The 26,704-nt window shown below is 44.4% G+C and overlaps 1 protein-coding gene across 1 annotated transcript in view; it reads left to right on the top strand.

Moving 5' to 3' along the window:
* Positions 1-26,704, top strand: part of CACNA1H (calcium voltage-gated channel subunit alpha1 H) — a 254,504-nt gene that overhangs the window by 179,567 nt on the left and 48,233 nt on the right. The window contains exons 11-14 of the mRNA XM_037386651.1: positions 18,587-18,738; positions 19,786-19,971; positions 20,597-20,714; positions 22,323-22,478. Coding sequence (XP_037242548.1) covers positions 18,587-18,738; positions 19,786-19,971; positions 20,597-20,714; positions 22,323-22,478 — 612 coding nt within the window. The remainder of the gene's footprint in view (positions 1-18,586; positions 18,739-19,785; positions 19,972-20,596; positions 20,715-22,322; positions 22,479-26,704) is intronic.

A 26,704-nucleotide genomic window follows, 5' to 3' on the forward strand; every position in this document is an offset into this window, starting at 1 on the left:
GTTTTCCTTTTGTTCGTGAAGAGTTCAGAGGCAAAACGTCAACCCTGTCAGCATTGTTCATCCCTGGTCACTGCTGCCTGGGAGTGCAAACAGTTTAAAGTCATTTGTGTAAATTAGTTTCAGCTCTAGAGTGTGAAAGCAGCGTGGGTTGCTGGGCAATTGTCTCCTTGCAAATGGCCTGTGTTATGGGGGCCATATTGCAGAAGATCTCTCGCTTGTGCTAAGGTCTGTTGAAGCTGCCAAAATAAAGAGATCAGCATCTTGAATGTCTTTAAAGCAGAATTACTAATATGGTACGTTGGAGTGCTGGCAGGTATCAGCTGATATGTGTGCCAAAGTACAAGGGACTGAACTGTAGAGTGTGGAAGCGCAGGGAGATTAAATGCCAGAAATCCCAGTTTATGCTGAGGACTATTGGGAGCTGCAAATGCCTCTGGAATCCCCTAGAGCCAGAGGTGAGTGAGGGGATGGCTCTCCACTTCTCTGAGGACAACACAGCCCACCAAAACACTTCTCAAAGATAGCCGAAAAAGCATTCCCATTCCTCTATTTGTTCCTTGCTCTTCTTTCCCTAGCTGTATCCTTTCTTCAGGGTGCCGCTGAGGTCTCCTAAGGTTCAGGCTGGAACTATGTTATTTACATCCCTTCCTTCTCATGCCAGAGTATCAGCGTATGCAGATAACTCCCAAAGTAGCAGGTATCACTCCCTTGCTGTAGTGTGGGGAGTTTGATAGCTGAGGACATGCCTCTGCTCCTTACTTTCTCATGCACAGATTCTCCCTGTTCGTGAGACTAAGTTTAACCTGTGACAGGTAGGCTGAGACCAGCAGACAGACCCTGCACCTAACAGTGGAGGGGATGTTTCCTACCTGAACTTGCAGCAGTCCTTTTGTATTTCAGAAATGATTTAATGATATGGGTTTCCTCCCACTCCTTTCTTTCCCCTTGCTAGTCGGCGTGTAATAGCAGAGGGTTTCATACATATTTGATTTTTTTAACTATAGCGTGAAATCTGAATGCTGTTTTTATGGCTGCAGCTGTCACTCCTCTGAAAACATGCAGTGAAATGAAGGTTAACAAGTTTGGGCTCTCGGGAAAGCATGTAAAACAGCACTGCAGAAGACTTTTGTGAGTGAAGAACAGATATTTTCTGAGGTTCTCCAGTCCAGGGTTATTTATCATCATCTGAAGCAAATACTTTTCTAATTGTATATCCTTGTTTGAAATTCTCAAAACCCCAAATCAAATTCTTTTCCCTTGTACAATATACACAGAAAGTACAGGATACAGAGCCTGAGGGGATGGTTTAATAGTTTAAGAATCAGGCTGGCACTAGCCAGACTTGATGCAGCCATATGTTCAAATCCCAGGGGTGACCGCTCACCAGGAGGCAGACAATGCTCCATACCATTTATTGCATGTTCACTTAAAAACAGATGTCCTGATTACCATGGCTGAAGGAAGAGATACTCTGCCTCCCTTACCCAGAGCAAGAGCAGACTGTGCCGTTTGGTCCCTCTTGCCACATTTGTGCTGTTTCTGTGAGCTTTCTTACTCCTGCGTGTGTATGGTTTGAAGGCCTGGTTGGTTGATTTTCATGGAGATTTGCTTAAACAAGACAAAACAGCTTCTGACCTTTGTTTAAATAGAACTTCAGCCTGAAAAGTATCAAATGTACTTGGGAATAGTGTACTTGGTATAGGTGGTCTTGTTAGAGCCTTAGGGCTCATGGCTGTGTCTCTCCAGGGGTCACTGCACTCAGGTTGGAGCTCTGTGTGGCTTAAGGTAGTTGTGTCAACACAAGGTGTGACATTTCAGCCATGCCTATGGGCCTTCCTGTGTCTGACTCAGTGCCTGGGAAAAGCGGAGCAGAGCCAAGCTGGGACCTAGCATGGGTGTTGAGGGAGGTGGGCACCCGGGGCAGGCCAGAGCTCTGATCCAGCAGGACCATCCTGATGGGATGCGATGTGAAAGTTCTGTCTTAATGATGCAAACGGTGAAGCCATCAAGATTGATGGGGCTGGGGTGTGGGAGAGTTCAGACATATTTCTAGTAATGGCATCCTTCCTGTTGTGTGTTGTTTTTGTTTCTAAGATTCTAAAATAGACTATGTAGGAAGTTGCAAGATTTGGACTCCTCTGCCCAGTTTTGCAGATTAAGGAGATAGAGCTGCTCTGAGAGGCAGCCAAACGCAGCTCCAGTGCTCTTCTGAGAAACCTCTTAATGCGTGAGGATCACTTCTGCCTTGCAAATGCTCACGTCCCTCCCTCTCCCTATCACGTTCAAACCATAAGGAAATCGGGCAGGCTGTTGTCTGCTGTCTTAATGCCCCATTGCCTGCAGTTAATTAAACTCTGCATGATACTCAATGCAGCTGTCAGTTTGGTTAACGCCTGTCAGCCAAACCAGTAACTTACCCCTGTTATCTGTGGCTCCGAGTAAGCACTCGTATTCTGGGCCTCTAATTCACTCCTCACACTCCTCTCACCCAGCATTTGCTGCTCACCCAAGCTTTTGCTATGCCAAATTTGGCACCCAGAAGGTGCCATTCCTTTTTTTTTAGCATTTCCATAGAAACCACTCTGGAGTTGCAGAGTGTAGGGTTTGTGCAAATTTAAAAAGAACCTAATGTAATGGTTCATTTCGATCAGGTTTTGGACTGCCAGTCGTTTGAAAGGAGTGCGTATCTCAACAATAAATTTGGGAAGAAAAGCAGTGGAAGTTCTCAGAGGCAGAGATGAAACAATTTTCTGCTATATGAGCCCAGGATAAAGCTTTAATGATAGCACAAAGTTTATCTGAAGATTGTTTGGAGGGAGACACGCATTTTTACTCTTCCACAGAAATCTAGGTAAATTCCTTGCCTAGGAGGATACCTGTTTATGTGCAAAGCAGCTTTGTAATGTGCAAGCTCGTTTCTTCTCCTTGTTAACATAACTGTCTCTCAGTTTGACCTCTCTTAAAAGATTTAAATGCATATAGATTAATGTACTTTTGATGTCTGGGCTAATGAAATCCTGTGCTGCCTCTGCTTAATTTTCTAGTTGATAGATTGAGGGTCAGCACTGCTTGGGAGTAGCCAGGATTGAACCTAGCGTTGGTTTGCACCTGACTGATAGAAAAGTTAATTCTGGGTTCAGTAGCAGAGAGACAGGCATGAACAGAGGATGCTTCTCTGTAGTAATTCATGCTTTTCCATCTCTAGCACAACCACCTAAGGCAACTTTTAGACAGCGATGAACTCAGAAATAAAAAAACCCATCATTAGACAGCAAAGGAGGGAACTCCTTGCTGTGCTCAGAAGTCCAGAGGTCGAAGTGGTTTAGCAGCACCAGTCCAGGTCCATGGTCACCAAGGCAATAGCTCATTGCCATGGAAACACTCACGACCTTCTCAAGCAAAAGTATTTGAGCAAGTCCTGATATTTAGTAAATAATTGCTTGAGATCCACAGTGTATCCCACCCCTTGGCACATTTGGGAACTAAGAAATACAATAATTTGACAGCTTTCCCTGTAATCTGTCCATTTTGGGAACCCATGAGGAGGATTTCCATCAGGGTAGAAACATTTGCGAGCTCAGTTGCTTTCTCAGGGGCTCACTGGTTGCACGTGGTTGTTTTAGTTTTAGTAGTTTATTAAAGCCACTACGCTGGAGATTGCATCTAAATTCTCTTTCACTCCCACTTGCTACAAATAAAACCTTGTGTTGCCTGTTTCGTATGAGCACTGACATAGCTGTTTGGAGGCTATGGATCAGTTTGGCTTATTCTTGGGGTTGCCTCTTCAGCAGGGGGTGGTTGGCCCAGCTCCCAGGGCAGTGAGCTGGATCAAAGCCCTGGTGCGGCTGGCACAGCGGTGAGCTCTGGTTAGTGCTGAGCATTGGAGCAACTCTTCCTGCGTGCCTCTTCCTCGTGGCTCTTGCTGCAAGAGCAGCATCACCTCTGCTAGTCAGAGCCATGGCAGGGATGTGAAAAGCTGCCAGGAGGAAAATTTGAATGTGGCATGAAGGCAGGTTGCAAATTAAATCCTGGTTGGTTTGTTTGTCTGAGCTGTCGCTGTGTGACAGATTTTCCCCAGGTGAATGCGTGAGGTGGGCAATGGGTTGGCAGAGCCGTGTAATTCAGTAGGTCTGCGGTATGGTCGGGCACTGCCCCGGTGCTGTCATGGAGGAGCAGGCAGTGAGGTGAGCCAGAGCTCATCTCCTATGCCTGGAGGGTTTCTCCTGACATGGTTCCTGCACACAGCACAGGATCAGGGTGGGGGCATCGTGGCCAGGCAGCACAGAGCACAGCATGGCTTGCGCAGAGCACAAGGGCCGGGCACAGCCTGGCGTCATGCAGGAGGAGGAAGGGAAAGGGCTACCTGGCCCTTCACCCAAACCAGGCAACTTCTGTAGAGGAATTGCTGCAAGATGGTAAATCAGGAGGAGTGTGCTGCCTCTTTGACCTTTGCTTTTCTCTACCTTGCAGCTCCCCTTGAAATGACAGCAGCACAGAATTGCATCACTTTGGCATTCATGGCATCAGTGCTGATGATTTGAGAGGTGTTATTATTGTTGCCGTTAGCGGTGTAATTAGTGTTAGCATAACAGTCCCCTTTGCCCAACGCACCAAGGCTGAACTAACAACCTCCAAAACCAAATAAATCCATTCTACCAGTTTGGGGAGAATCTTTACTCTCAGGTGTTCAACAGTCCTACATCTGCTGCAGCTTGGCACTGCAGCCTCCTAGTAGTAGTGAATTACAATAATTTTAATTAGCACTACTGTTATTAGGGCTAATATAACTGAATTTCATTATTTTAGCGGTGATTTTGTTTCATTATGTAAAATCAGAATGACTAAACTTTTTTCTGAATCATTTGTTCTCGTAACAATAGAAACATACTGAAAATCCAGGGCATGCTTGGGGGTGAGGCATATTTCATGCAAGGGGAATGAGAAAAATGTAATGGGAAGTCACCTCCTCATTTTTAAGTCCTGTTTTCCAGACTTTTGTGTTCTTCTGCCAATATTAGAAATAAGTATGAGAGAAATATTGCAAAACCAGCACAGTTATTTTCTGTGAATTTTGTTCTCTGAATATTAGTGGTAGTTGAATATAATTTCATTTCATTGGGTATTTTTGTCAAGAAGGTGAAGATGTGGAAACACTGGGCCATCTCCAAACTCAGTGGCAGTTCCACTGAAATCGAGGAATTCTGCCAGGTGAAAATCCAATAGCTGTCTGTAAGATACAATCAGCTGATGTGAGGAGGAGCAAGGGTTGCTGAGCTCTCCTGCTGGTTTGTGTTCACATTCAGTAATTCCAAGCTTTCACTTTGTGCAATGTCCAAGTGATGCGACTGCTGAAGGTCAGCTCTGTCGTGTAGTTTGTTCCTTTCTGACCTCTTTTGTCCTTTCTTGCCTTAGCAAAACAAATCGCTGTTGTCTCAGGGAGCAAGAGGGAAGACGGTGATTGCAGTTGTTATTTTTACATTTCTGAGTTTTAATGCCTGTATTGCGCACACTCAGAAGCTAAAATGGGGCAGTGACCTCCCAGGAGCAGCTCATTCCCTGGTCTCCAGCAGAAATGACGTTGCTCACCACTGTCCGCCCGCTCTGATGCAGACTGTTATTAAAGATGCTCCTGAAGGATCAGGACCCAGAAGCCTTCCTTGCCGGTCATAACAGTACATGCTGCAGGCTGCTGGCAAATACAGATTCAATCTGGTTTTGTACCTATCTATCTTTGCTTTTTCTTTTTGATCATTGTGGATGGTTTTAATTGCCACTTTAGTCTGATGCTCATGGCTAAGAAGAACATATCAATAATTCACTTGCAAGAACAGCGTGGCAGCTCTGAAGTTCCCATCTGCCTGCTTTGGCTGCAGGCTAGAGCACCCTGGGCTGTTGGCAGCATTGTGTTCTCAGGGACAAAAATAAGTTGTAACAATTTCTTGGGTTGCTTTAGGTTTGCTAGAGGGGAGAAAAGGTGGATTTCCCCTGAATTTGTTCTCCTGGCTCCTAGCCTATATTTGACGCAGAGCAGAGAGGAGTCACTGCCTGTATTACAGATGTGGATTTGCAGATAATCATTTCCATGCTGATGAAGCTTTTGAATCTTAAGCTTTTCATGAGTATTTCTGGAAGATGCAGAGAAACTGTATCAAAGCAGAGTCTGTACCAAGCGCAGTCCTAGAGCACAAAAGGGCTGGAGGTTCCCCCAGCTGTGTTGTTCTCACAGGGATGTCCCTGAGCATCATCAGCTTATGAAAAAGGTGATAAGATGTAGCAGTGGCTTGGATCCTAAGAACCCAAGGGATCTTTTGAGTCCGGTGTCACAAAAATCACAGTTGATTGAGCTCAACTCACCAAGTCCATCCTCTTGCTCTAAGGCAGGATCAACTTTTCCTGTATCAGGGTCATAAGTGGTTTCATGTCTTTTAAGACAACCTCAGAACGTGAACATCCTTGGTTATGAAAGTCTCTGCACTTCCCGAAGGGAAGCCCACAAAGAACTGCTGGTGCCCAAATGTCTAATAGGCGTTTAGGACCACATGAGAGACTAGACATTAGTTTAGGAAAAGAACTTGGGAGTCTGACATTTGACATCTTATTGTAGACACTGAATCTTCCCTCGGTGACCCCAGAATGAAATGAAGGCTCGGGTGGGCAGCAACCCACTGTTCTGTAAGATGCACCACCAAATTTTCTCTGATGTCCATCCAACATTTTTGTTTTCTTCTTCTACCCCAAGATCCTCGAACCTCAGAAAAGCTCTCTTAATCTTCCATCTTCCCTTCTTCCACTTAGTGCTCAGAAGTCAATTACAGTAGATTGCTCAAATTTTTCTAAAGAATTATTCTCTCCTTGAACTTATTTCCCCATGAGGTCACTTCAGCTTTCTCGGGCTTAAAAGATGACTAAGTCAAGGTCTTTGTCAGATATAGACTAAACATCTTCTCCATCTTGTTCTTCCCATCAGCAGTTACTATCATGTTTTCTTGATGTGCCTCATCTCCTAATACCAGTATACAAGCCCGCAGATCACGAATGTGCATTTTTCAAAGGGACTCTCCAAAAAGGTCTATTAGCAAGGGATGAGTAATGGTTTGACAAAATAGATTTAAGTGGCCTCTTCTGAATCATCTTGGCAGTAATAGACAGAGTATGTCCATTTTTTGATTAAATATTTCCAGTCCCATTAGCTTGGGTGAGGTAAACAACTTCTATTGAGTTTGCCTACTAATGACAACCCAAAAGTCTTTGATTTCTCTGTTATCAGAGAGTGAGCCTGTTGCTTGGATGTGGATAAAGATCTTGTAATCATTGCTAAAGGTGCCTCTTGCAGTACAATTAAAGAGTGTGGAAACTGTTCTTTATTCTCTCGATGTTCATGTTCTTGCCACCTTTAATGGACGTGGTCAGAGCCACCTGTGATGGGCATCCTGTAACTGCTGTGCACAGTCGGAAATATGCAATTGTAGTGTGACTGTAAGATTTTAGCAAAGAAAATCAACAATTAACCTTAATTTCTTGCGTAAACTCCTTGAGGCAGGGCCTCTGTGTTCATTTTTGTCTGAAAGAAGCTGCAGCATATTTCCATGTTCTTTGTCTGTATCCTTTTATAGCATGTCTCACGTTATTGTATGTGTTTTCTTAAATTTTTCAGCTCTTGAAATCCTGTGACTCAGTTTACATCTAAAAGCAAAAGATAGACCCTAGCTCTTATTTCTAGTTAATGGTATGAAATACAGCCATATGAAATGGTATGATATTTTCAGCCTAAATATCAAAAAAAAAAGGGGGGGGGGAAAGAAAAAAATCAGTATGAATGATGTATTGTGGTTTTTTTAAATGCATGCTTTGTGATTAGCCAGCAAAGTAAGGATGATTTCAGGCATTAGACTGATGATTTTTGACCATTTGTTGTTGACTTCAGCACAGATAGTGGTCAAGAACAGACAGTTTTGCAATGGGCAAGAACTGTGTGACTGTAATTCCTTGTGTGAGTGTAATTTTTTTATGGCAAGGGATAAGCCAAATATATTGGATGAGAGTCAACACAGGCCTTGCTAAGAGATGTCACGCCTCACAGATCTGCTGGTTCTTTGAAGGACTCCACTAGCATATGGATGGGAATGATTCAGTCTGTATAATTTCCCTGGATTTTCGCCAGAGGCTTTTAAAGGAACTAAGCCCATGCGGGGTGGGATGGCAGTCTGCTCGTGGAGAGAAGCCTGCTCATATTTAACAGCTCCTTAAGAGGGAAGGGGTACAAGTAACAGGTCCTTTGCTGAAATATTGGGAAGTTGCCAGAGGTATCTCCTGGTACAGTGGGGACACGTGTCCTTGGTATTCCTGTACAGGTACCACCTGTCCTGCATACTCCCGTGTGATGCTGCAGCATCGCTGAGACTGAAGGGGTGATTGTGGCTCTTCTTGGCACCAAGCTTAATCTGAACAGGCACTTCCTTGCTTGCACGCAGCACTGGAGGAATGATTAGGTATTCACTGTCCTCAGTTCAGGCATATTTCCATTTTTCTTCTTTTTTCAATGAAACTAATCAGTGTATTAGTGCCAACAGGGATGACCAGTTCAGAGTCTGCTCTGGAGCATCTCTCCCCAGGTGAGATTACAGTGCTCTTGGTGTATTGCTGGAGGCATTCATCCTTGATTGTTATCTGGAGAGTTGGCTCCTTCCTTCTGTGACTTCTTGTTCAATAACTAAACGTGAGCACTTCTGGCCTTGTTGGGGAGGGTATGTTATAGGGTTTGGGTGGTTTTTTTCATTTTAAGGCTTATTTTTTCAGCCATCTGTCAGACCAAGTGATTGTCCATCAAGATATAATCCGGCTGATTGGCCTACTTTTCAAGAATAGTAGCTTTAGTTTTGTACACTACTGTTGATAGCATTTCAGATTGCCCAGGTCCTTTCCTCCCGAGGGTGGAGAAGACAGCAATTGATCTAATCCAGCCTGGCATTTATGCCACTTGAAATGAAATTGCATTTTGCTGAATGAAACTGAGAAATGGGGAAGTAATACTGCAAATATGTTGTGCCATGTGGGACCCTCTGCCTGGGAAGATTCCTAAGGAAGCTACAGCGGCGTTGATTATCCCAGAGAACAGGCTCTCTGATCCATAGCTCTTGTTGCAAGAGACAGAGGTGCAGCTGCCAAGGTTCCTTCTGTAGAAAACACTCCCAGCCAGGAGTCAATACCAAGTGAACCTGAAGGATTCACACAAAAATCCTAGGGAGTATATGACTTTGGTATATAGCCATTGCTGGATAACATTAACTCTAATGGCTTTTTTTTTTTTTTTTTAATGCCAAAGTCTATCACACTTGTATGCAGCTTGTTCTATTCCTCCACTGATGGCCTATTTGTAGCTCCAGAAAGGAGCAGTGCATTTTGCATTTGGCTGACCATATGAGTTGGGTAAGTAATTATTAGCAGTGACTTTCATGCCACAGAGCAGAGAGGTAAAAGCAATTCCACAGAGCATTAGGAGATCAAGTAGGTCAATTGAAAGTAGGAAAAATTACCATCGGCTATCTTCAATTAAACTGTTATCGCTCCACATGAAGGATCCCATTTAGAGGAAGGCATAAAACCTGAGTAGAGGTGACTGAGAGAATAAATTCTCCATTTTTAATTCCAGAGCCAGAGAGTGAGCATTCATCAGTAGGCATAAGGAGGAGATCTCTCTTTCCTTCTGTTTCCAGCCTACTTTTAAGTAGAACCCATTTGTAAATCTCTCAACAAAACATTTTAATTTTTTTATCAGAAAGCACAAACTCAACAAAGTCACACCTTTTAGTAGAGACATTAATGACAGCTAAACCCTCCTGAGAAGGGCTTTTGGTTCTGAGTGGTTGTTGTGTCTGGCTGTTAAACACAGGGCAGAAGGCACCTCAAAATAGCAAACATCTTGGTGACCAGGGCAGTCTTCTAGGAGCTGGGGCATCGTGGTTCAAGTCCCTGGTCCCTTTCCAAGGCCACAGAGCATAAATAACTTTCAGCTATGCTCATGTGCATGGGAAAGCACCATCAAACATTTTTTTCTAGTAAAAGAAGTTACATCATATGAAGGCAAGGCAATTTCTGTGGTTTGAACCATAGTCTAGGTTGACTAAACTGGTTTGAAGTTGATTTTAAGACAGTAAGAATCCTATGTTGTAGTAAATAAACTACATCAAAATGGTTTGCAAAGGAAATCTTTTCAAATGCAGAAACTGGAAGGCCCACTTGCATTATTCTTCATGTTTTTTTAAGGGCAGGGAATGCAGAGGAGGAAAGAAGCCAGGTCTTAAATTCCTTGGGGGTTTTTTGTTTGGTCGTTTGTTTACTTACCTTAGAAATATCAGAATTATTCTATTTGGTCTTTGACAAGCAAAAAAGGGGAGAAAAATAAAGGTCAAAATGTGGGCTTCACATTTGCTAGCAGTCTTCTGAGATGTCAGTCCCTGACGTTCCCTTACACTCCCTGACGGCTCTCTGCTCCAGCTACGAGCTTCTGGCTCTTAAAACTCCCTCAGAGAGGACCTTTTCCCAAATTGCTTCAGAGGCATTAGAATGAAACAGCTGTAAATAAAAACAAACATACAGCTGTAAATAAAAACAAACATACAGCTTGCAGAGTGTAGGGCAACTTGTCTCTTCCGCGTATAATTGCTGCAGTATCGAGTGCCCGCTTGTGAGATGTCACAGCTTCACTCCTTCACCAGTTTCTGGGCCAGGGGATGTTCATGTTTATTATTGCAGTTAAGCCATGCTACGCACTTACAATTCATTACTGGTGTGTGAAATGTGTTCCGCATCTCAGCCCAGCCAAGGCTGCCTTTTGACAAAGCCTGCAGACACTCCCAGAGCATATGGGCCTAAACACTCTTGGTTTTACTCAGGTGTGAAATTCACTGTCTGCCTGTAGTGCCTTGAGCTGCTGATTTCCTGGGGTTTCAGGCATGTGCTATTATTTTCAGTAAGGCAGTCACCAGCGCTCAGCCTCCACACAGGCTGCACGAAAGCTTGGGGGGACGGGACACACAAGCCCCTCTAACTGCATCATTTCTGCATCCCAGTGGAAATCTGCCGTGATGTTCAGACTGCTCTTGTCCCAGACATGTGGAGTGGGAGCTGGCGGTGTTTGAGGGCAGCAGGACAGAGTTCCCCTGCCTATGTGATAAATACCTGCTGTGGCTGAGGGAAGAAACCAGCCCCCAGATGCCATGTAGACCATCCACTCCCATGCTAAATGGCTGATTACATTGTTTTGGATATGATAAATAATTAATAGCCTCAGGGGTGCTCCAGGTGACAGATTCTTCTATACGTTCCAGTAAGCATTTCGAATTTTCAGTTTGAGCCTGTCCCATGCCATGTCTGGTTGCTGGGCTGACTTCAGAGGGGTCTGAGCTTGTGCCCAGGAGGGCAAGTGCTGCCCATCTCTTCTCGTCCTTTGGCAAAAATTTGCTCTGTAGCAAAATGCCTGTGATGTGTGTGTTAATTATAGCTGCTGACCCATGAGCAGAGCCTGCCTGAGGAGACTAAGGCTCCTCTTTTGTTGAATTTGCTATAGGAGAAGGATATGGGCAAGAAACTGGTGTCTGATGTAAGATTTGAAAGGAGCAAGCGTGCAAGAAACGCAGCTTAGGGTTTCAAATACAAAGCTTGAGCTTGTAAGAGTACAGAGGATTTGGGGATTGCTCTGGAGGCAGGTGAATTGCGGTGCATGGGGAGGGGGGAACCGCTGGGTGCTGTGAGGACCAGGATAATTCAGCCATCTCCAAGGAGAGGAAAGAAAGGAGACAAGCTGTGGGTTACAGATCTCCACACTTTCTCAATGGGTTAAACACAGCCTCCAACAGTCCCATGCAATGCTTTATCCAAGCCTCCATCCTATATTTGGAAGGCACATGTGTCTGGGGTTGCAAACTGACGCTTACTGCCTAGCACAGTGGGAGTCTGCCCGTAATATTGGTATTGTACACATATTTTGTACATGTTCTAGTTTTTTAGAAAAAGAAGAATATTTTGTAATTTTGAGCTCTCTTTAGCAATTTCATTGATTTGCTTCCCTCCTGTGGTGCCAGGGCTTCAAACTCATATAAGCTGTTTTCCACAATTTTTGAACAATATTTCTTATTAAAAAAGTCTAATCCCTCCCAAACCATAGCTTTAATCTGTCCCAGAAAACTGGCTTTCATCTCACGATTGCTTTCACAGTAGCACGTAAACCGTACAAATGTAATATGGAGCCCAGTAATCCATCAGTTAAACAGATTAGTTATGTAGGAGGCTGTATGGCTCAGTAAGTAAAGCAAGCAGACTTTACGCTCCCTCTGTACAGGAAAAGCTAACTCCAGTGTAGCTCCATGCATTGCAGTCGATGTGCACTGGAGATGCAAAGGGCTTCCTTCCACCTTGCAGATCTCATGGCGGGGGTGGACTGTGAAGGGTGGCTGGTTCTTCTCTTGGATGAGCCAGCCACAGATGTCCATCACAAGATGAAAAGGTGAAATGTGAGGCTGAGCTGTCAAGAGGCAGTGTTTCCCCCCTCCACTGTAAGAGCAGGAGAATTGCAATTGCAGTTGGTAGCCCTTTGCATGATTTTTTGGGACTATAACCTTTTTGCAGCTGGTAGCATCATGACTGAGGCTACCAGTGTCCTGGTATCACCTGTGTATCTGCACAGCATGCAGACACCACTTGGAAAAGCCTTCAGTGGAAAAGTAGAAATTATTGCGTTCCCCTCTGGACCCTGCCTATGGCTCACTGTGTGACGTGAATCTTAAAATCCCCATAATTAAGTGTTCTTTCAATAGGGTGGAGCAGAGCCTTTGCACCCTGTTACCATAGGTCAGGCAGAACCACAGCTGACACCACTGCCTGGCTTCTGGAAAGCAGGAGCTTGTATTTGGAAGGAGCAGGCTATGCACAAGTGCTGGAGGGAGAATAGGTCCTTGAAGCTAGACCTGTTCCTCCTGGGTGGTGTTCTGCGCATCACTGTTGCTGGATCTTTGTTAGGAAGTAGCAGGAGCAGTCCTTTCTGTAGTCCTTGGGCACAGCTTGCAAATGCTTTTGCAACCTAGGAACATACTAAAAAGTAAAGTCATTGCTGGGCAGGTTATCCAGTATTGCACTCATTGCTGTGGTTTGGGTTTATTTAAATAAAGTTGTGTGACTGGATTTTCCCTCCCTCTTCCACCTCATTGTAATTAGTCTGAGTGCCTTCTTCCCTGCTCCCTGCCTCTCTCTTGCATTCCCTTTAGTCTGCAATTCTGTGAAATGGGGATGATGCCAGAGACTGCAGACAGGTGAAATCTGTTTTAATGGAGTAATTGGAAGACAACAGTCTCTCAAAAATGTGGTGAAGAGAAAAAATAACTGCGTACCCGGAAGCTGAGCACAAATTGACAGTTCATTATGTTTCCTCTTCCTGGTCAGTCTTGCAGATTGAACTTTAAAATATAAAGCAGAAAAGCCAATGTAAGCAAGTGCTCAAAATCCCATTGACAGCTTTAGGCTCAGGACTAGAGAAAAAACAACACAAGTGCAAAGGATGTTTATGAGACTAAATGTTCTGGATTTGTTTACCACTCCTCTGCATCTCTGCCAGCCTCAGCTCTCTGTTCAGGAGCTGAACGGCTGCTTTGGGCTTGGAGGGGGGAGGTTTGAGGCAAAGCACGTCTTTTACTCCAGAAACTTCCTTCCCTGTTCATTCAGCAGGAAGAACCAGGTGTATAACAGCCCTTCTCTCCAATGTGATGCAGTAATGATTATTTCTACTCAGTATCAGCGCAAAAACACGCCCCAGCCAAGGCATGGTGCCGTCCTGCTGGTTATAGGACCTAAGCTATGTAAAATAGGTGGCTGTGGGTACAGCAATCAAAAGACACAAGGTAGAAGATGGTCAGGAGGAAAAGAGAGGCACAAAGAGATACTGGCTTCTCTGAGGAACTGCAGTAATTCAGTTGCATAAAAAGAATCTAAGGCTGCAAAGTCCTACTCCTGTTCTTCGTCCTCTGCTTGTAGGCACCATCAATAATTTGACCATTGTGAGTTTCTCTCTTACTGAATTTTTCCCAGTTTCAGGAAGGCTCAGGGATTGTGCTGCATCTTGCTAAAACCAGAAGTATCAGAATCTCAGAAAGAGACTAGTCTTCCAAGGCTTTCAGACCCAAACTATTTAGAAAAGGATTTTTTGTCTGTTTATCTGAACTCAGAATGAACTGCTGAAACGTTTGAGGTTTGTCCCTAATAAAAACATGGGTTTGAATCACTGAAATATTCCTCAGCATAAATGTGGCCTTCAAAGTGAGCAGAGGTGGTTGTGCTTTCCTGGGACATATTTTGCCTGGAGTCAAGGCTAACTGTTACTTTAAACTCTTATCCAAGGATGCTGAACTCTTACAAATTGATCCCATACAGTCTGTGCCCTTCTCTTGGGTGGTGGGAAACTTACTCCTGCAGCCAAAGCATGAGGATTCATTTGAATCTGAAATCTATAAAATTTGTTCTCAGATGTGAACCTTTTTTGAACGTTGCTTAGGACTTGTGGATTAAACAACTCTCTGTGCTTGTTTTTGCTGACTGTCTCCAGCATGGCAGTTCCCACTCCAGCCTCCACATCTGGCACTCTGGACCCTCATACCAGCAGGACAGCATTGCCCACCATCTCCTGTATTTCATCTGTTGTGGGCATTCCTGAGTGTTCTGTAGCCTCGTGCAATGCCACCTGATTGCCATTGGCCTGGCCTGTCTTGGAAGTCTGGGACCAATGTAAAGGTCAATCATTGCAGCAGCAAAAGATGTGGAGATATCCAAAGCTAATGAGGGGTCATGGTCTCTCACTGTTGTTTGAAGAAGGAAGTTTTCACTGATGGAGTTTGGAGCCCTGTGGTAGGCAAGTAGTTTCCCTTGTCAGTATTGTTAAGGTTTTAAAAGTATTTGGTAAAGAGCCAACAATATCGCTTTAGACCTACTGTCTTGGAAGTGCATCATTTTGATGCCAACCTTTGTTGGTTAACCATTCCTTGCTAGAAAGGAAGTTGTATTTTGTGACACAGCCACATCTCAAGCAAAAAGCCTGACATTTTCTTTTCTGAGAAGGTCAAAACAAGACATTGCAGTGATTTTAAAGCTTTGTTGCAACTTCATTTTATTCCAGCCAGGAAGTTTGACAAAAATAATCCTTGCCATGAAAAGTTTTGTTTTCAGTAGATCAACTTCCCCCCCCCGCCCCCCCAAAGAAAAAGGCTTCTGGAAAAATTCCTGCTCTGAGATTGGCTTAAATTTGAACAAAACAACAGTGTCTCCTAGTGGCTGACTCCAGAGGAATGGCCAGATCCATCCTGGCTTTCAAGTGTCTCTTCCTTGACCCTCCTCCTAGATCTTTGATCATCAGGGAGTGAGTGAGAGAAGTGGGAAATGAATTGTGCTCTAAGCAACAAACCATTTCATAAGCCATAAAAGTATCTATGGCAGGCTGTTTTCTAGGCTCCGGTTGGTGTTGAAAGAAGGTAATTACATTTGAAGGCTGTATCGCTGAATGCTTGGCTCATCTGCTGTTCAGCTTCCACTCTAATAATACAAAAGCTCACATCAGCAGCCTAGCCAGCATGCAGAGCTATCCATCCTTGTCTTTGCCCAGTGGGTTCTGCCTCCGTGTCACTGCAGGATTGCACTCCAAATGTCTCTCGTTACAGCACTCCTTGTCATCAAATTAGTTCCACCTCGCACCAAGTATGATCACTAAAGAATAATGAAGATTTCTTGTCTAAAGCATGATTGGCTTTGCAGCATCAGCCTGCTGTCCGTCAACCTTGCCCAGGCATCCCCCTGTGCTCTTGATCTGCTGGATCAGCTCCTCATCACTGCTATCGATGATCCCATCTGGGCCACATCTTGGTCCTTTCCTTTCCTTCTTCCTTGTGCCCTCTCTCCCTTCCCTCCCCTGAGAGATTGCTGCAGCTTTTCTCTTGTACTCTCTGAACTCCTCTATGAAGCAAGTCACGGCGCTGGAGAGCAAGCAATAGGGGCACCAAATTGTCAAAGGGAATTGGCAAATCAATTCAGGCAATGATATCAGCAGATTAACTGGTTGCAATGCCATGTGCTCAACAGGCCACAGAAAAATCTTGGGGTTGGCTTAGAAAACATGGAATTTCAGATAATAACAACTTAGAAATTCTTTTAGTTTGCCTGAGGATTTTTTTAAGATTTTTGGCTTAGGATTTCCAGGCTGGACAATGACTTTTTTAGTAATGACTCCTGAGATTGTTTTGTCATACTTGTGTTACTCCAGGATTAGGGATTTTGAAATGATCACCAGCTATCCCATTTTTTTTTATAAAATTGTGACTCTTGGCAGCACATCTGGCAGCAGCAAGGTGAACTTGGAGAACAGCTGCTGCTGTATTGCAGACTACAAGGTACTATAGGCAGCACCAGGCAAGGTCTCTGTTTCCCAGCAGAAAGTGCTACAGAACAACCCTGTCCCTTCAAAGACGCCCAAGCTGCAGCTTCCTCGCTGATGATTGTGTCATTAATTTTCCAGCCTCAACACGCTAACGAGCCATACTCGGCGTGCTGTGAACACCCTGTCCCAAGGAGCCCTCAGTCTGCTGCCTGGAGGGATGCAAGAATTTTGCAAGTTCTTTTGCTTCTTGTCAAGAATGCCCTTATATAACCCCAGCTGAGGGGAGACCAAACGTGCCAGCTGTGTGCTGCTCCTGACAAATAGCTCGAGGACGCTGCAAGCATGGTGTCCCCATCACCACTGTGGCTTACAGCAGGACAGACGCCTGGGAGCCCACGGGGCTATTTCAGGCTCAGGCTCTGTTGGGGAGCTGGTTAGATGCCATCCTAGAGCAGCCCTTCTCATCAGCTGTGTTTTCATTGCAAAGGGAAGACCTCTGCCCAGATTGTTTTGGCATCATCAGGGAAGGGAATATGATGGATGAGTGCAGAGGCTGGGGAAGGAATCACTGGCCCTGTGGCAAGGAAGGTGTGAGGAGGGCAGCCCCTGATCATGCTGTTCAGAGGCACTCTGCAGCCATCTGGGCCACTCCTTGCTAGAGACTGAAGAACTAAAAATTGCACTGTCCTTCCCCTGGTGTCTGTTAGTAATTAGCGTATACGGATTATAATCATGAGGACTGAGGCTCTTAGTGCTCTTTCTCCTGGATAAATGGCTGAGCAAAAGACAGTCTATTGCCTAAAGTAATTTAGCCTATAAATGATGGTTCATTAGCAGCCCACAGACTGTCCCTGCCTATAGTAGGGGATGTGTGGGCTCCTCCTGCATTTGAGTTAACTCTTTCAGCCTCTCCTTCAATTGCCAAGGATTCGGTTTGCAGAGCGTGGAGTTAAATGTGGTTGTGCCACAGTATTGCAATGGTCTTCTCCCTTCGGAGCCTCGAATAATGCAACAATATGCCCAAGAGACTGCCAACTTTTAACATACTGTCTAATGATGGATGGGGAGTAAAGGAAGCTATTATCAGTCGGGAGATGAGTCAGATATGAAAATAACACCTTTTTCTAGACAATATTATTACACTGAGGAAATGAAAAAGGCTCATTTTCTTTTGCAAAGGAACAGGCCTTAAGCGTTAGAAATGCGCATTGCAGAGCCTGTTGCTGTGTGAGGCAGTAGATAAGTGAGCAAACGCCATCCCACCTTTTGCATCTGTCCCTGCTGTGCCACGTTTTGGAGCCTGCGTGCTGGGCAGACGTTGCTGTGCTTCCAAGGAGGGGAAGGCTCTGTCTGAAAAGCAAGACTGTAGCCCAAGGTAATTTGGTGCTGGTGATAGAGGAGAGGAATAGAAAAGTAAGTTATTGGATTTAAGCTGCGTGCAGCCTTGTACACTCATAGAAACTCACACTGATCCTGAGGGGAATCCTGACACTCAGGGCCATACTGCTGTCATTTTAACAAAATCTGCTGTATGTTACCAACCAGAACTTCAGAAGGAAAAATCGTCTTGGGTTTTTTTGAAGACAGTTTCCAAAGGGAGACAAGTATCTCAAGGGAAGTAAATCTATTCATCCTACTGACTTTGACTGGTATTTGTTTTCCAAATTCTCTTAAGAGATGTCTGCAAGAAAAGTGCTTTGTTTGTGTATGAATAGGGCTATATTGACAACAGTCCTGTTTTGGATATAGCAGTGTCCCTAAAGCTCAGATGGAGTTAATATAATAAAAACAGCCTGACCAATGCAGGTCCAAATAGAAGCCTTACAACCATACTAGCCATTCACCTGGATAATTGTACCTTGGAGCAGCGAACAAGCCTGCTCATTCCTTTGTATAGCTTTAGTTCTTTCGGCCCATGTATTGGGCACAGTTGTTCTGCATCTGCTCCAGAAATGGGCTGGGATTGTGTATTTCCAGTAAGACTTCCAGGGACTATCCATGAAGCTTATCGGCTGTTCTCTTCAGATACTTATCTGCCTCCATGGCTCTCCAGAAGGAGCACAGGAAGATGCAGCATTTGTGCATCATTAGCACAAATCCCAGGGCAGGAGGGACATACCAGCCTTTAGCCATTTCCTCTGTGCATCTGTTTGACCATGTTGGTTTTTTGCCCCATAGCCGGATGAGTTGACCAATGCCTTGGAGATCAGTAACATCGTCTTCACAAGCATGTTTGCCCTGGAGATGCTCCTGAAACTCCTTGCCTTTGGCCTCTTTGGCTACATCAAGAACCCATACAACATCTTTGACGGGATCATAGTTGTCATCAGGTCAGTGCCAGTTCTTTCTCCACTGTGGCTTTTCTGCCAAAGGCTCAGACCAGTTGGGGAGTAAGTAAGATGGGGAACAGGAATGGCGTGGCACGTGTTAATCAAGGGCTTGCTGGCTATGATGTGCTATAATTATGCTGGTCTTTTGGATTCCTGTTGTTAAGAGGGCTGTCCAAAGTAAATGGACCTGGCAGATGGAGAACAAAGTCTATTTACGCCACACATCTGGCACTGTGGTCAATTTTCCACTGAAGCGCAGAATAGCTGGTCCTGGGAAAGGAGTACTGTGTGTGTCCGTATCCCAGCAATGTGCCCTCCCGCTCCGAAATTCACACGTAACTTAGGCCAGAATAAGGCAAGCAGGAGGGTAAGAGAGGGCACTGTTCTGCTGTCCTCTCCCAGGGTAACATTGTCCCAGCCTAAACTGGGGATGTCACAGCATGTGTGTGAGAAGCTTGTGCAGCACCTCCCAGTGCTGGGGTTCTTTTTAGCAGTACTGTTCACTGCACCATCAGTAATGTGGGGTACAGAAGGCAAGGGAGACACAGAAGTGTAAACCAGGATAGTACTCTTGGCTTCAGCTGGCCCATCCCTTTGATTCAGAGAAGTGAGGAGTAATAGAGGCCCAGAACAAAGGCCAGTCTGTGGCCTGATCAAACCAACCCACCCTACAAATGTAAATCCATCTGGATGTTAGCTTGGTACAAAATTGTGATCCGCATTTTGTGGCTAGGCTTGTGAGTGATGAGGGATTGTAGTGATGCAGACTAGCAGGAGACATGCTGTGTTATGAAGAGCCACAGAAAGCAAGGGAATTAAAGAACTGAGAAACCAGCTATAACAGATACAGGCTGTGCATAAGCACGTGTGTCTGCACAACTGGGAAGTGAAGGTGTTCTTCAGAAGCAAGAAAGTAGCAGGCACATAAATTATCCCTTTAGGGCTTAAGTGGTGTGATATCCCGTAAGAAACCAGCCTGCTCAGAATTTTCAGAGTTATTACTGTGCAGTACTGCTGTTTATAGTTCTCCTTCTGGTGTTCCTGCAGTGTCTGGGAGATCATCGGCCAGTCAGACGGAGGCCTCTCTGTGCTACGAACTTTTCGCCTGCTCCGGGTGCTGAAACTGGTGCGTTTCATGCCCGCTCTCCGTCGACAGCTGGTGGTCCTGATGAAGACGATGGACAATGTAGCCACCTTCTGCATGTTGCTTATGCTCTTCATCTTTATCTTCAGGTGCCAGAGACTGCAGTTCTTCTCTGATTAATTGTTCAGCTTGCTTAAGTAATATGTAGATTAGAATAACAATATGCTGCATTTGCTAGGCTGCCTACATGGTAAAAGTGCTCACAGTAGACTGACAAGCAGACACTCAACAGACTATTTACCACTTTTCAGCTTCAGTTTTTCATGCATTACTGTAATTCTGTAGATGAAGTATAAAAACAGGCAACAATTGCTCTGGAGTACCTGGGAGGCTCGTTTAGCTGTGTCTCGGGAAGCTGTCAGTAACTGGACTCTACCAGTGTTGTATTTGAGATGGAGGTTGTACAGACTCCAAGACTTCTTGGAAACCAGTTGAATTAGGGAGCTGGAAATATAGTTTGTAATTTTCTAGACAAAGGAGATCCCTGGTTTTACTTCAGTGTAGACCATTGTAATGAAATGTGACACAGAAGAACCAAATGACAGGGTTTGATCAGCTATCATGTCAGTGGTGGAGCAGAGCCCTTCTGGGCAATACCACTGACACACAAAACACTGGGAATGGAAAAGGGTCTCAAAAACTATTGCAATCCTCCCTGCAACCATATTTGACACAACAATGTGTTTCTTCCATCTCCTTTTTTTCCCACACTAGCATTCTCGGCATGCATCTTTTTGGATGCAAGTTCAGCCTGAAAACTGATACAGGAGACACAGTTCCAGATAGAAAGAATTTTGATTCCTTACTTTGGGCCATTGTGACCGTATTTCAGGTAAGTTCTGGATCCTCTGGGAAGTTGTAATGCAGACCGCCTGGGCAAGTTATTTCAGTTTTTAAAAAAACAAAACTATTCCAGTAGATGTCAAATTTGGACTGGAATAGCACTGTAGAGTTGTTAGGGCAAATTGATTGTGTTTCTGAGTTAGCTGGTCTCTATAAGCCCTGATAGAGAAGTAGTCTACTCAAAATCATCACTGTGCATGTCTGTTGTTGGTAAAAGTAAAGTCTAAGAAGGCCTGGAAATCCACCCTTATTTTTCTTTAATATAGTCAGTAAGACCAAGACCTACAGACTGCTGTCCATTCTGCTCCTGTTCTGTAGATCTCTGTCTCCTTACTTGCCTCTGCTGCCCCAAAAACACACTTTGCAAACATTTTTAATTAACTGAGAGTGACAAATCTTGTCACAAATCAGCACTGGAGGTACTGGGAAAGTCTTTATATAAAAAGTTGTGTTTCCTCTGCAGACAAGATCTGTTATGTGCTTGACATTACAGGCATATTCCACAATGGAGCAATAAGTTGCTATTCCCAGGACATTCTAAATATAAAGATTAGTCTTTTATCTTTAAAAGCTCGGTCTTTAGAACCCAAGTACAGCAAGTGGAGCACAATGTAAACAATGTTAAGCTAAGTTTCTAAATGTGGAGTAGCTATTCACCACAGTATCATTCAAGGTAGAAACCAGTCCAGTGTCTTCATTGTGAAGAATGTAACTTCTTACAAAGTTTTCCATCTTACAAAGGAGCAAGGACAAATCGACATTAGTCTTACAGGCTCACATTTTTCTTTTACCAACATAAATACAGGTTTCTGCATTTATTCTAACAGTCCCTTGGGAAACAGTTGGCATAGAGCACTAGAGCTCAGTCCTACATCCCGTGAAGGTTAACGAGTGGCATGACTCAGTGCAGCTGCCTGCATTCCTATCCCCAAAGCTACCTCATTTTTAGGAAGGTTAGAGGCTGTTTTCATTGTGAGCATGAATTAATGTGGAACATGAATCTGTCATCCATTTTTCTTAGGCCCCAGGAGTTTTGAGCTCCAGGAAAGCTAGGAGAATGGAATCCCTGAGGAAGGTCCCTTGGAGCAAGGCTTTGCAAAGATGTGTATTTTTTTTGCCCAGCTTGTCAGTGCTTTTACCTAATGGAAACCACTTTGCTTCCCTGAGTTTCCTGAGCCACCCAGTGTCATTTATCTCATCAAACATCATGTCCCTTACCCTCTCCTTCAGCTCCAGATGCCTTATAAAGAGCATCCCGAAAGGAGACAACAGCTCTGGCCTCAGGTCTGTTATCTTCTGATGGTTATTAAAGGAGGCAAGACTGCCACCAAATAATGGGACTCGTACCAGTACATCCTTCCTGTCACCATATCTAGGACCTGAACTAGTCAGTTCTATGGGCAGTGGTGTGCTAGATCTTCCTGCCGAAAGGAGAGGTTTGGCTGTTTTGCTGTCTCGTCTCATGAAACCTGCTAATGATTATGCTGAGAAAAGGTCAAAAAGAGAGGAAGAAATGGATGAGTCGGTATTTGAAAGCAGCTGCTGAGTGTGAGAGGGGTGGAGTAATTAGAGAGTCTTCCCTTTCACTTCTCTGCAGATCCTCACTCAAGAGGACTGGAACGTGGTCCTGTACAATGGGATGGCATCCACATCCTCATGGGCAGCGCTCTACTTTGTGGCCCTGATGACCTTCGGCAATTACGTGCTCTTCAACCTTCTTGTTGCCATTTTGGTAGAAGGCTTCCAGGCAGAGGTAAGAGGTCTGAGCAGAGGGAAGGAGAAAACTGAGAAGCATGTGTAGGCAAGAGTGCAGAGATGAACCCATGTCAATGCAAACATCTAGCCATGCAAGCAGCCCTAAATTTAAACCTACGGAGTGTAGATTAGCTAGGTTGGGCACATGAAGCTCTCATGAAACTATTTTTGCAAATAAGGCCCATGGGACTTGGGAGACCAACACTTCGGCTGATCTGCAACAGCGTCTTCTGTGTGACCTAGAGGAAATAATTTAGGATTAATTCAGCTCACCAAATCTCCCTGTGTTTTGTGTTTCTTTATGGTGTGCCTCAGGCCTTCAATGTATCTAGCCAGCGCTAGTCATGGGGATCAGGCAGGATGTGAACTGGCTCTCAGTCCAGGCCTTTCCTTGTGACTCTGTCCCTTACATGTTATTTGAGGCTAGTAGCACAGCTGTTCAAAAGCTGTGTTGCAAGGTTACAAACATTATATTTTGAGATACATAGGATGAAGTATGACATACAAATGGTAAAGAGATTTTTACCTACACCTGAAAATAATGTCTGTATCAGGTCAATGAGCAGGGAATTTAGATAAACTGCAGGCATCTCATCTGGACTCACATGGAAAGGATTAGAGAAATTATTTTTTTTCTCAGTCAGAAGTGATATGCCATGTCCTGATCTGAACTAGGCAGGAACCTTAGCAGCTGTGCAGGCAATCCTGTGCCACATGATCCAGAGCAGCAGGCCACACTAGTGTGAGTGGGGAGCCCCTGCAGTCTCCTAAGTTTTCCTCCCCACTAGCAAGTCGACTCCAGATCTACTTTCAGCATTCTGAGAGAATGAAACGAGCCATCCCCTGCCCTATCCCACTCTTCTCCGTCTTCCATTCAGATCACAGCAAGTCCATTTGGGGGGTATTTCAAGTGAGGATGATCTGTTTTGTTTATAAATAAAATTATGTATGCACACATATATATTATCCAGGAAAAAAAATTACTTTTTTCAAATTCCTAGTGCAAATGGAAATGATTTTGAGACTTACTGAAAATCATCCAGTCCCGGTTAAAGCTAAGAATAGTGGCACTGAAAGGGCTTACATTGTGCTTTGGGATATTTTAATTATTACTTTATTTCTGCAACCATCAAGAAGGGAAAGTTTTCTTAGTGCTAGATTGGCTTCAGAGGCACACAGACTCGGAAAGAAAATGAGAAAATGGCTTTAGTTTTCACTGCCTTACCTCCCAAGGGAAAGAGGAGAAAGAAATAATTTTTACAGGATTTTTTTTTTTTCACTTTTCATTTTTTCCCCAGAAATGGTATCATGCTCTCAGTTGCTGTGTTTAGATCACACTTAGACAAACCTTCACTGACCATGGAATATAACTGAAATATTCATGGACTAAAAATTCCTTTCGCTTAAGCCAGCACAGCCACATTTATGTCTTTCAAGGATGCCTGCATAGATTCATTATTAAAACATCCCTCCCAGCTTCCTCACAGCACTAGCAGAGGCAAATTAATTGAAACAACAGGAGCCAAACCCCAGTCTGGAAAAAAACAACCCTGAGCTATGTCGCTCAGGGCTATTTCATGGATGCTGGGGGTGGTGAGTGCCACCTGCACACACAGAAAAGACAGTAGTCCAGCTCATCGTTTTCAAAATTAACAGCTCTGCACTGCATTAGTAAGCATTTTAATGTCTTCAACAATGTGGTCCATGCCCTGAAGATCCAGCATAGCTGACCAATAAGAGCAAGAAGGTTTTCTTCAAGAACAAGCCTGCACTCCATGTGTCAGTGACTGGCGTTCATGCTGACACTGTTTATTTCCAAATTTGTGTAGTTTTCTCAGTGTCAGTAGTCTCACCATATCCTGGCTTTGCTCTGGATAACACCTTTGCCATATTCCTGTTCCAGTGCAACCTGTTGCAGATGGAGGTGGACATTTTAGCCACTAATCTAAGACCAAAGCAAAGGAATTGCTGGTATTTCTACAGGCTCTGCAGTAGCTACTGTCTTCCAACCCAGAAGGGCATCTCCTCTAGGAGAGCTGTAGCTGTATTCAGGGTGGTTATGCTGGACCTCAATTCTGCTAGAAAACAACACAGGCCATAACAGACTAAAGTCTGTGCTAAAGTAATAGATTTTCCTGAACTGAATGCAGAAGCAACTGTTGACCATATGGCAGCTCAGAGTGTTCAGTGACCAGACGTGTCAAGATATCCTCAGATGCCACCAATCAGCAAATCTGGCTCATGCCAGCAAGACCCAAACGGTTGATAACCGACATGCGTGACCTGACTGACTGGAACTTGCTCATGCTCAAGCAGTCTTGCATTTAGGCGCAGAGAGCCCTTGTACAGCAGTTTGTTCCTGATTGCTTTAAAGCAGAACAAAGCTTTGTCCACTCAGCAACCTGGCAGCTTGCAAGTATCTTTGTGCGGTGTAGATCCCATTCCTTACCTGCCCTCTGGAAGGTTGAATCACCTGCTAATGTGAAGCCAGAAATGGGCAGCCTCATGCAATACTCTCCAAGGGCGTGATTACAGACCTTGCCAAGTGGCTGTCGCTCTCTGGCTCAGGCTTAATGGCTCCTTTTGGAGCTGTTATGGACCATGATTTAAATGTGTGCGAGGAGTAGTTTTCAGAACTTGTATTATTCACTCAGTGCTGCCTCAGAAAAGGCTAGCAACCACAGGCATGACATTTGCAGGGCATGTTGTGCTCTGCACTCCCATTTATTAGAAACCCTGATATTAAGCCTATGGGCTTGTCAGTTGTCTCATAGTGAGCTATTAGCTGTGCTACAGAAAACCCTTTTGAGGGCTGTATTTTAGCTACCAGGGCTCAGTTCAGGTCTTGCACTTATAAATGTGTAACTTAGTTCTGGTTGCAAACCAAAGACGTTTACAATCTCCTTGGACAACTCCCAGGAAGAAGTATCAGTGGAGCTGGGGTTTCTTTTGTCATCTCTGGTTCTGTTGGAATGTTGGGAATATGGCAGAAATTCTTGCTTTGGCCTTTTAGACTTTGCCTTCTTACAGAGTGATGCTCTTAGCAGTTATAGATGAGACTGCACTTCTCCCTTTGCTCAGTTGTTTCTTTTACTTCAATGGAGAGTGACTCCTGGGAGACTTGTGCAGCTAAGAGGGTGCACATCAGAGCTGCTCTAAGCCCTGAGCTATCAGTGGTGATTCAGCAAGAACTCTAAAAGTCGCACTGTGTATCGCAGTACAAAGTCTCTGCTTGATCTCAGGTTCTGATCTGCCTGTGGAGCAAGTTTGGCAGGAGTATCCCTAGAAGAGAATAAGCTTAAATGGCCACAAAACCATTTTTAGTACATTTGTGCTTAGGACAACAAACAAGACTTCAAACAGGAGTGCAATTGCATATTTGTCCTTACATTGTTCCCATGTCATTTTGAAATCTACCTGAGAGCTGCTCTGGAAAAGCAGACAAACCTTCCTAAATTATGCAGATCTTTCATCTACTCTGCACTAGTGCTTCTGCTCCAAAACAGAGAAGATGAATAAAGGAGCTTAAGCCTTTCAGTCATCCTGTCTCTTTGGCTGCACCAGTTAGCGATACATCACAGATGAAATTAAGTTCACTGCCACTTCACCACCACGTCTCTAGAAACCATGGTGATTGTTCAGGCATCAGTTAAGGAACTGTGCTCCTTTTTCTGGGATCAGCTGCTTTAATCCAACCATTTGCTATCAATTTGCACAGCTTTTTTGCACTTGATGGATCAAACCAGTCATGCTGGCAGCAGCCTGCTAGAATTTCTCCTCTCTGCAGACCTCACCCAGCAGAGGAGAGAGAGGTCTTCTGTCCCAGGCTTGTACATTATTTAGGCTGATCATTTTTGGTAGCAGAGGCAGATACATATGAAAGGGAAAAATAACTGAACTTCCAGGAGGAAAGCCAGTCTGAGGGTGGTTGGCTCTTCTCTGTCCTGAGATGATGCTGTGCTGCCAGGCAAGCTAGCCACATTCCTTCTGCCTCAGCTTCAATATTGCCAAGAGATTTCCCAATACAATCTCGATTACCAGCCAGCATGAAGAAAGCAAATCAGAACTGGGTTTTCAGATCTAAGTCAAATTTACAGTGCTGTCAAATAAAGAAGAAAAACCCTTCGAAATCCTTTGACATTAAAACCTAAGTGCTTTCAGCTGGTATCATGGAGAGTGCAAATATGGAACCTCACAATACCAATTTTTCTTAGCCACTCCTCT

Source organism: Falco rusticolus, chromosome 4 (assembly GCF_015220075.1).
Source record: "Falco rusticolus isolate bFalRus1 chromosome 4, bFalRus1.pri, whole genome shotgun sequence".
In the NCBI taxonomy this organism is placed as follows: Eukaryota; Metazoa; Chordata; class Aves; order Falconiformes; family Falconidae; genus Falco; species Falco rusticolus.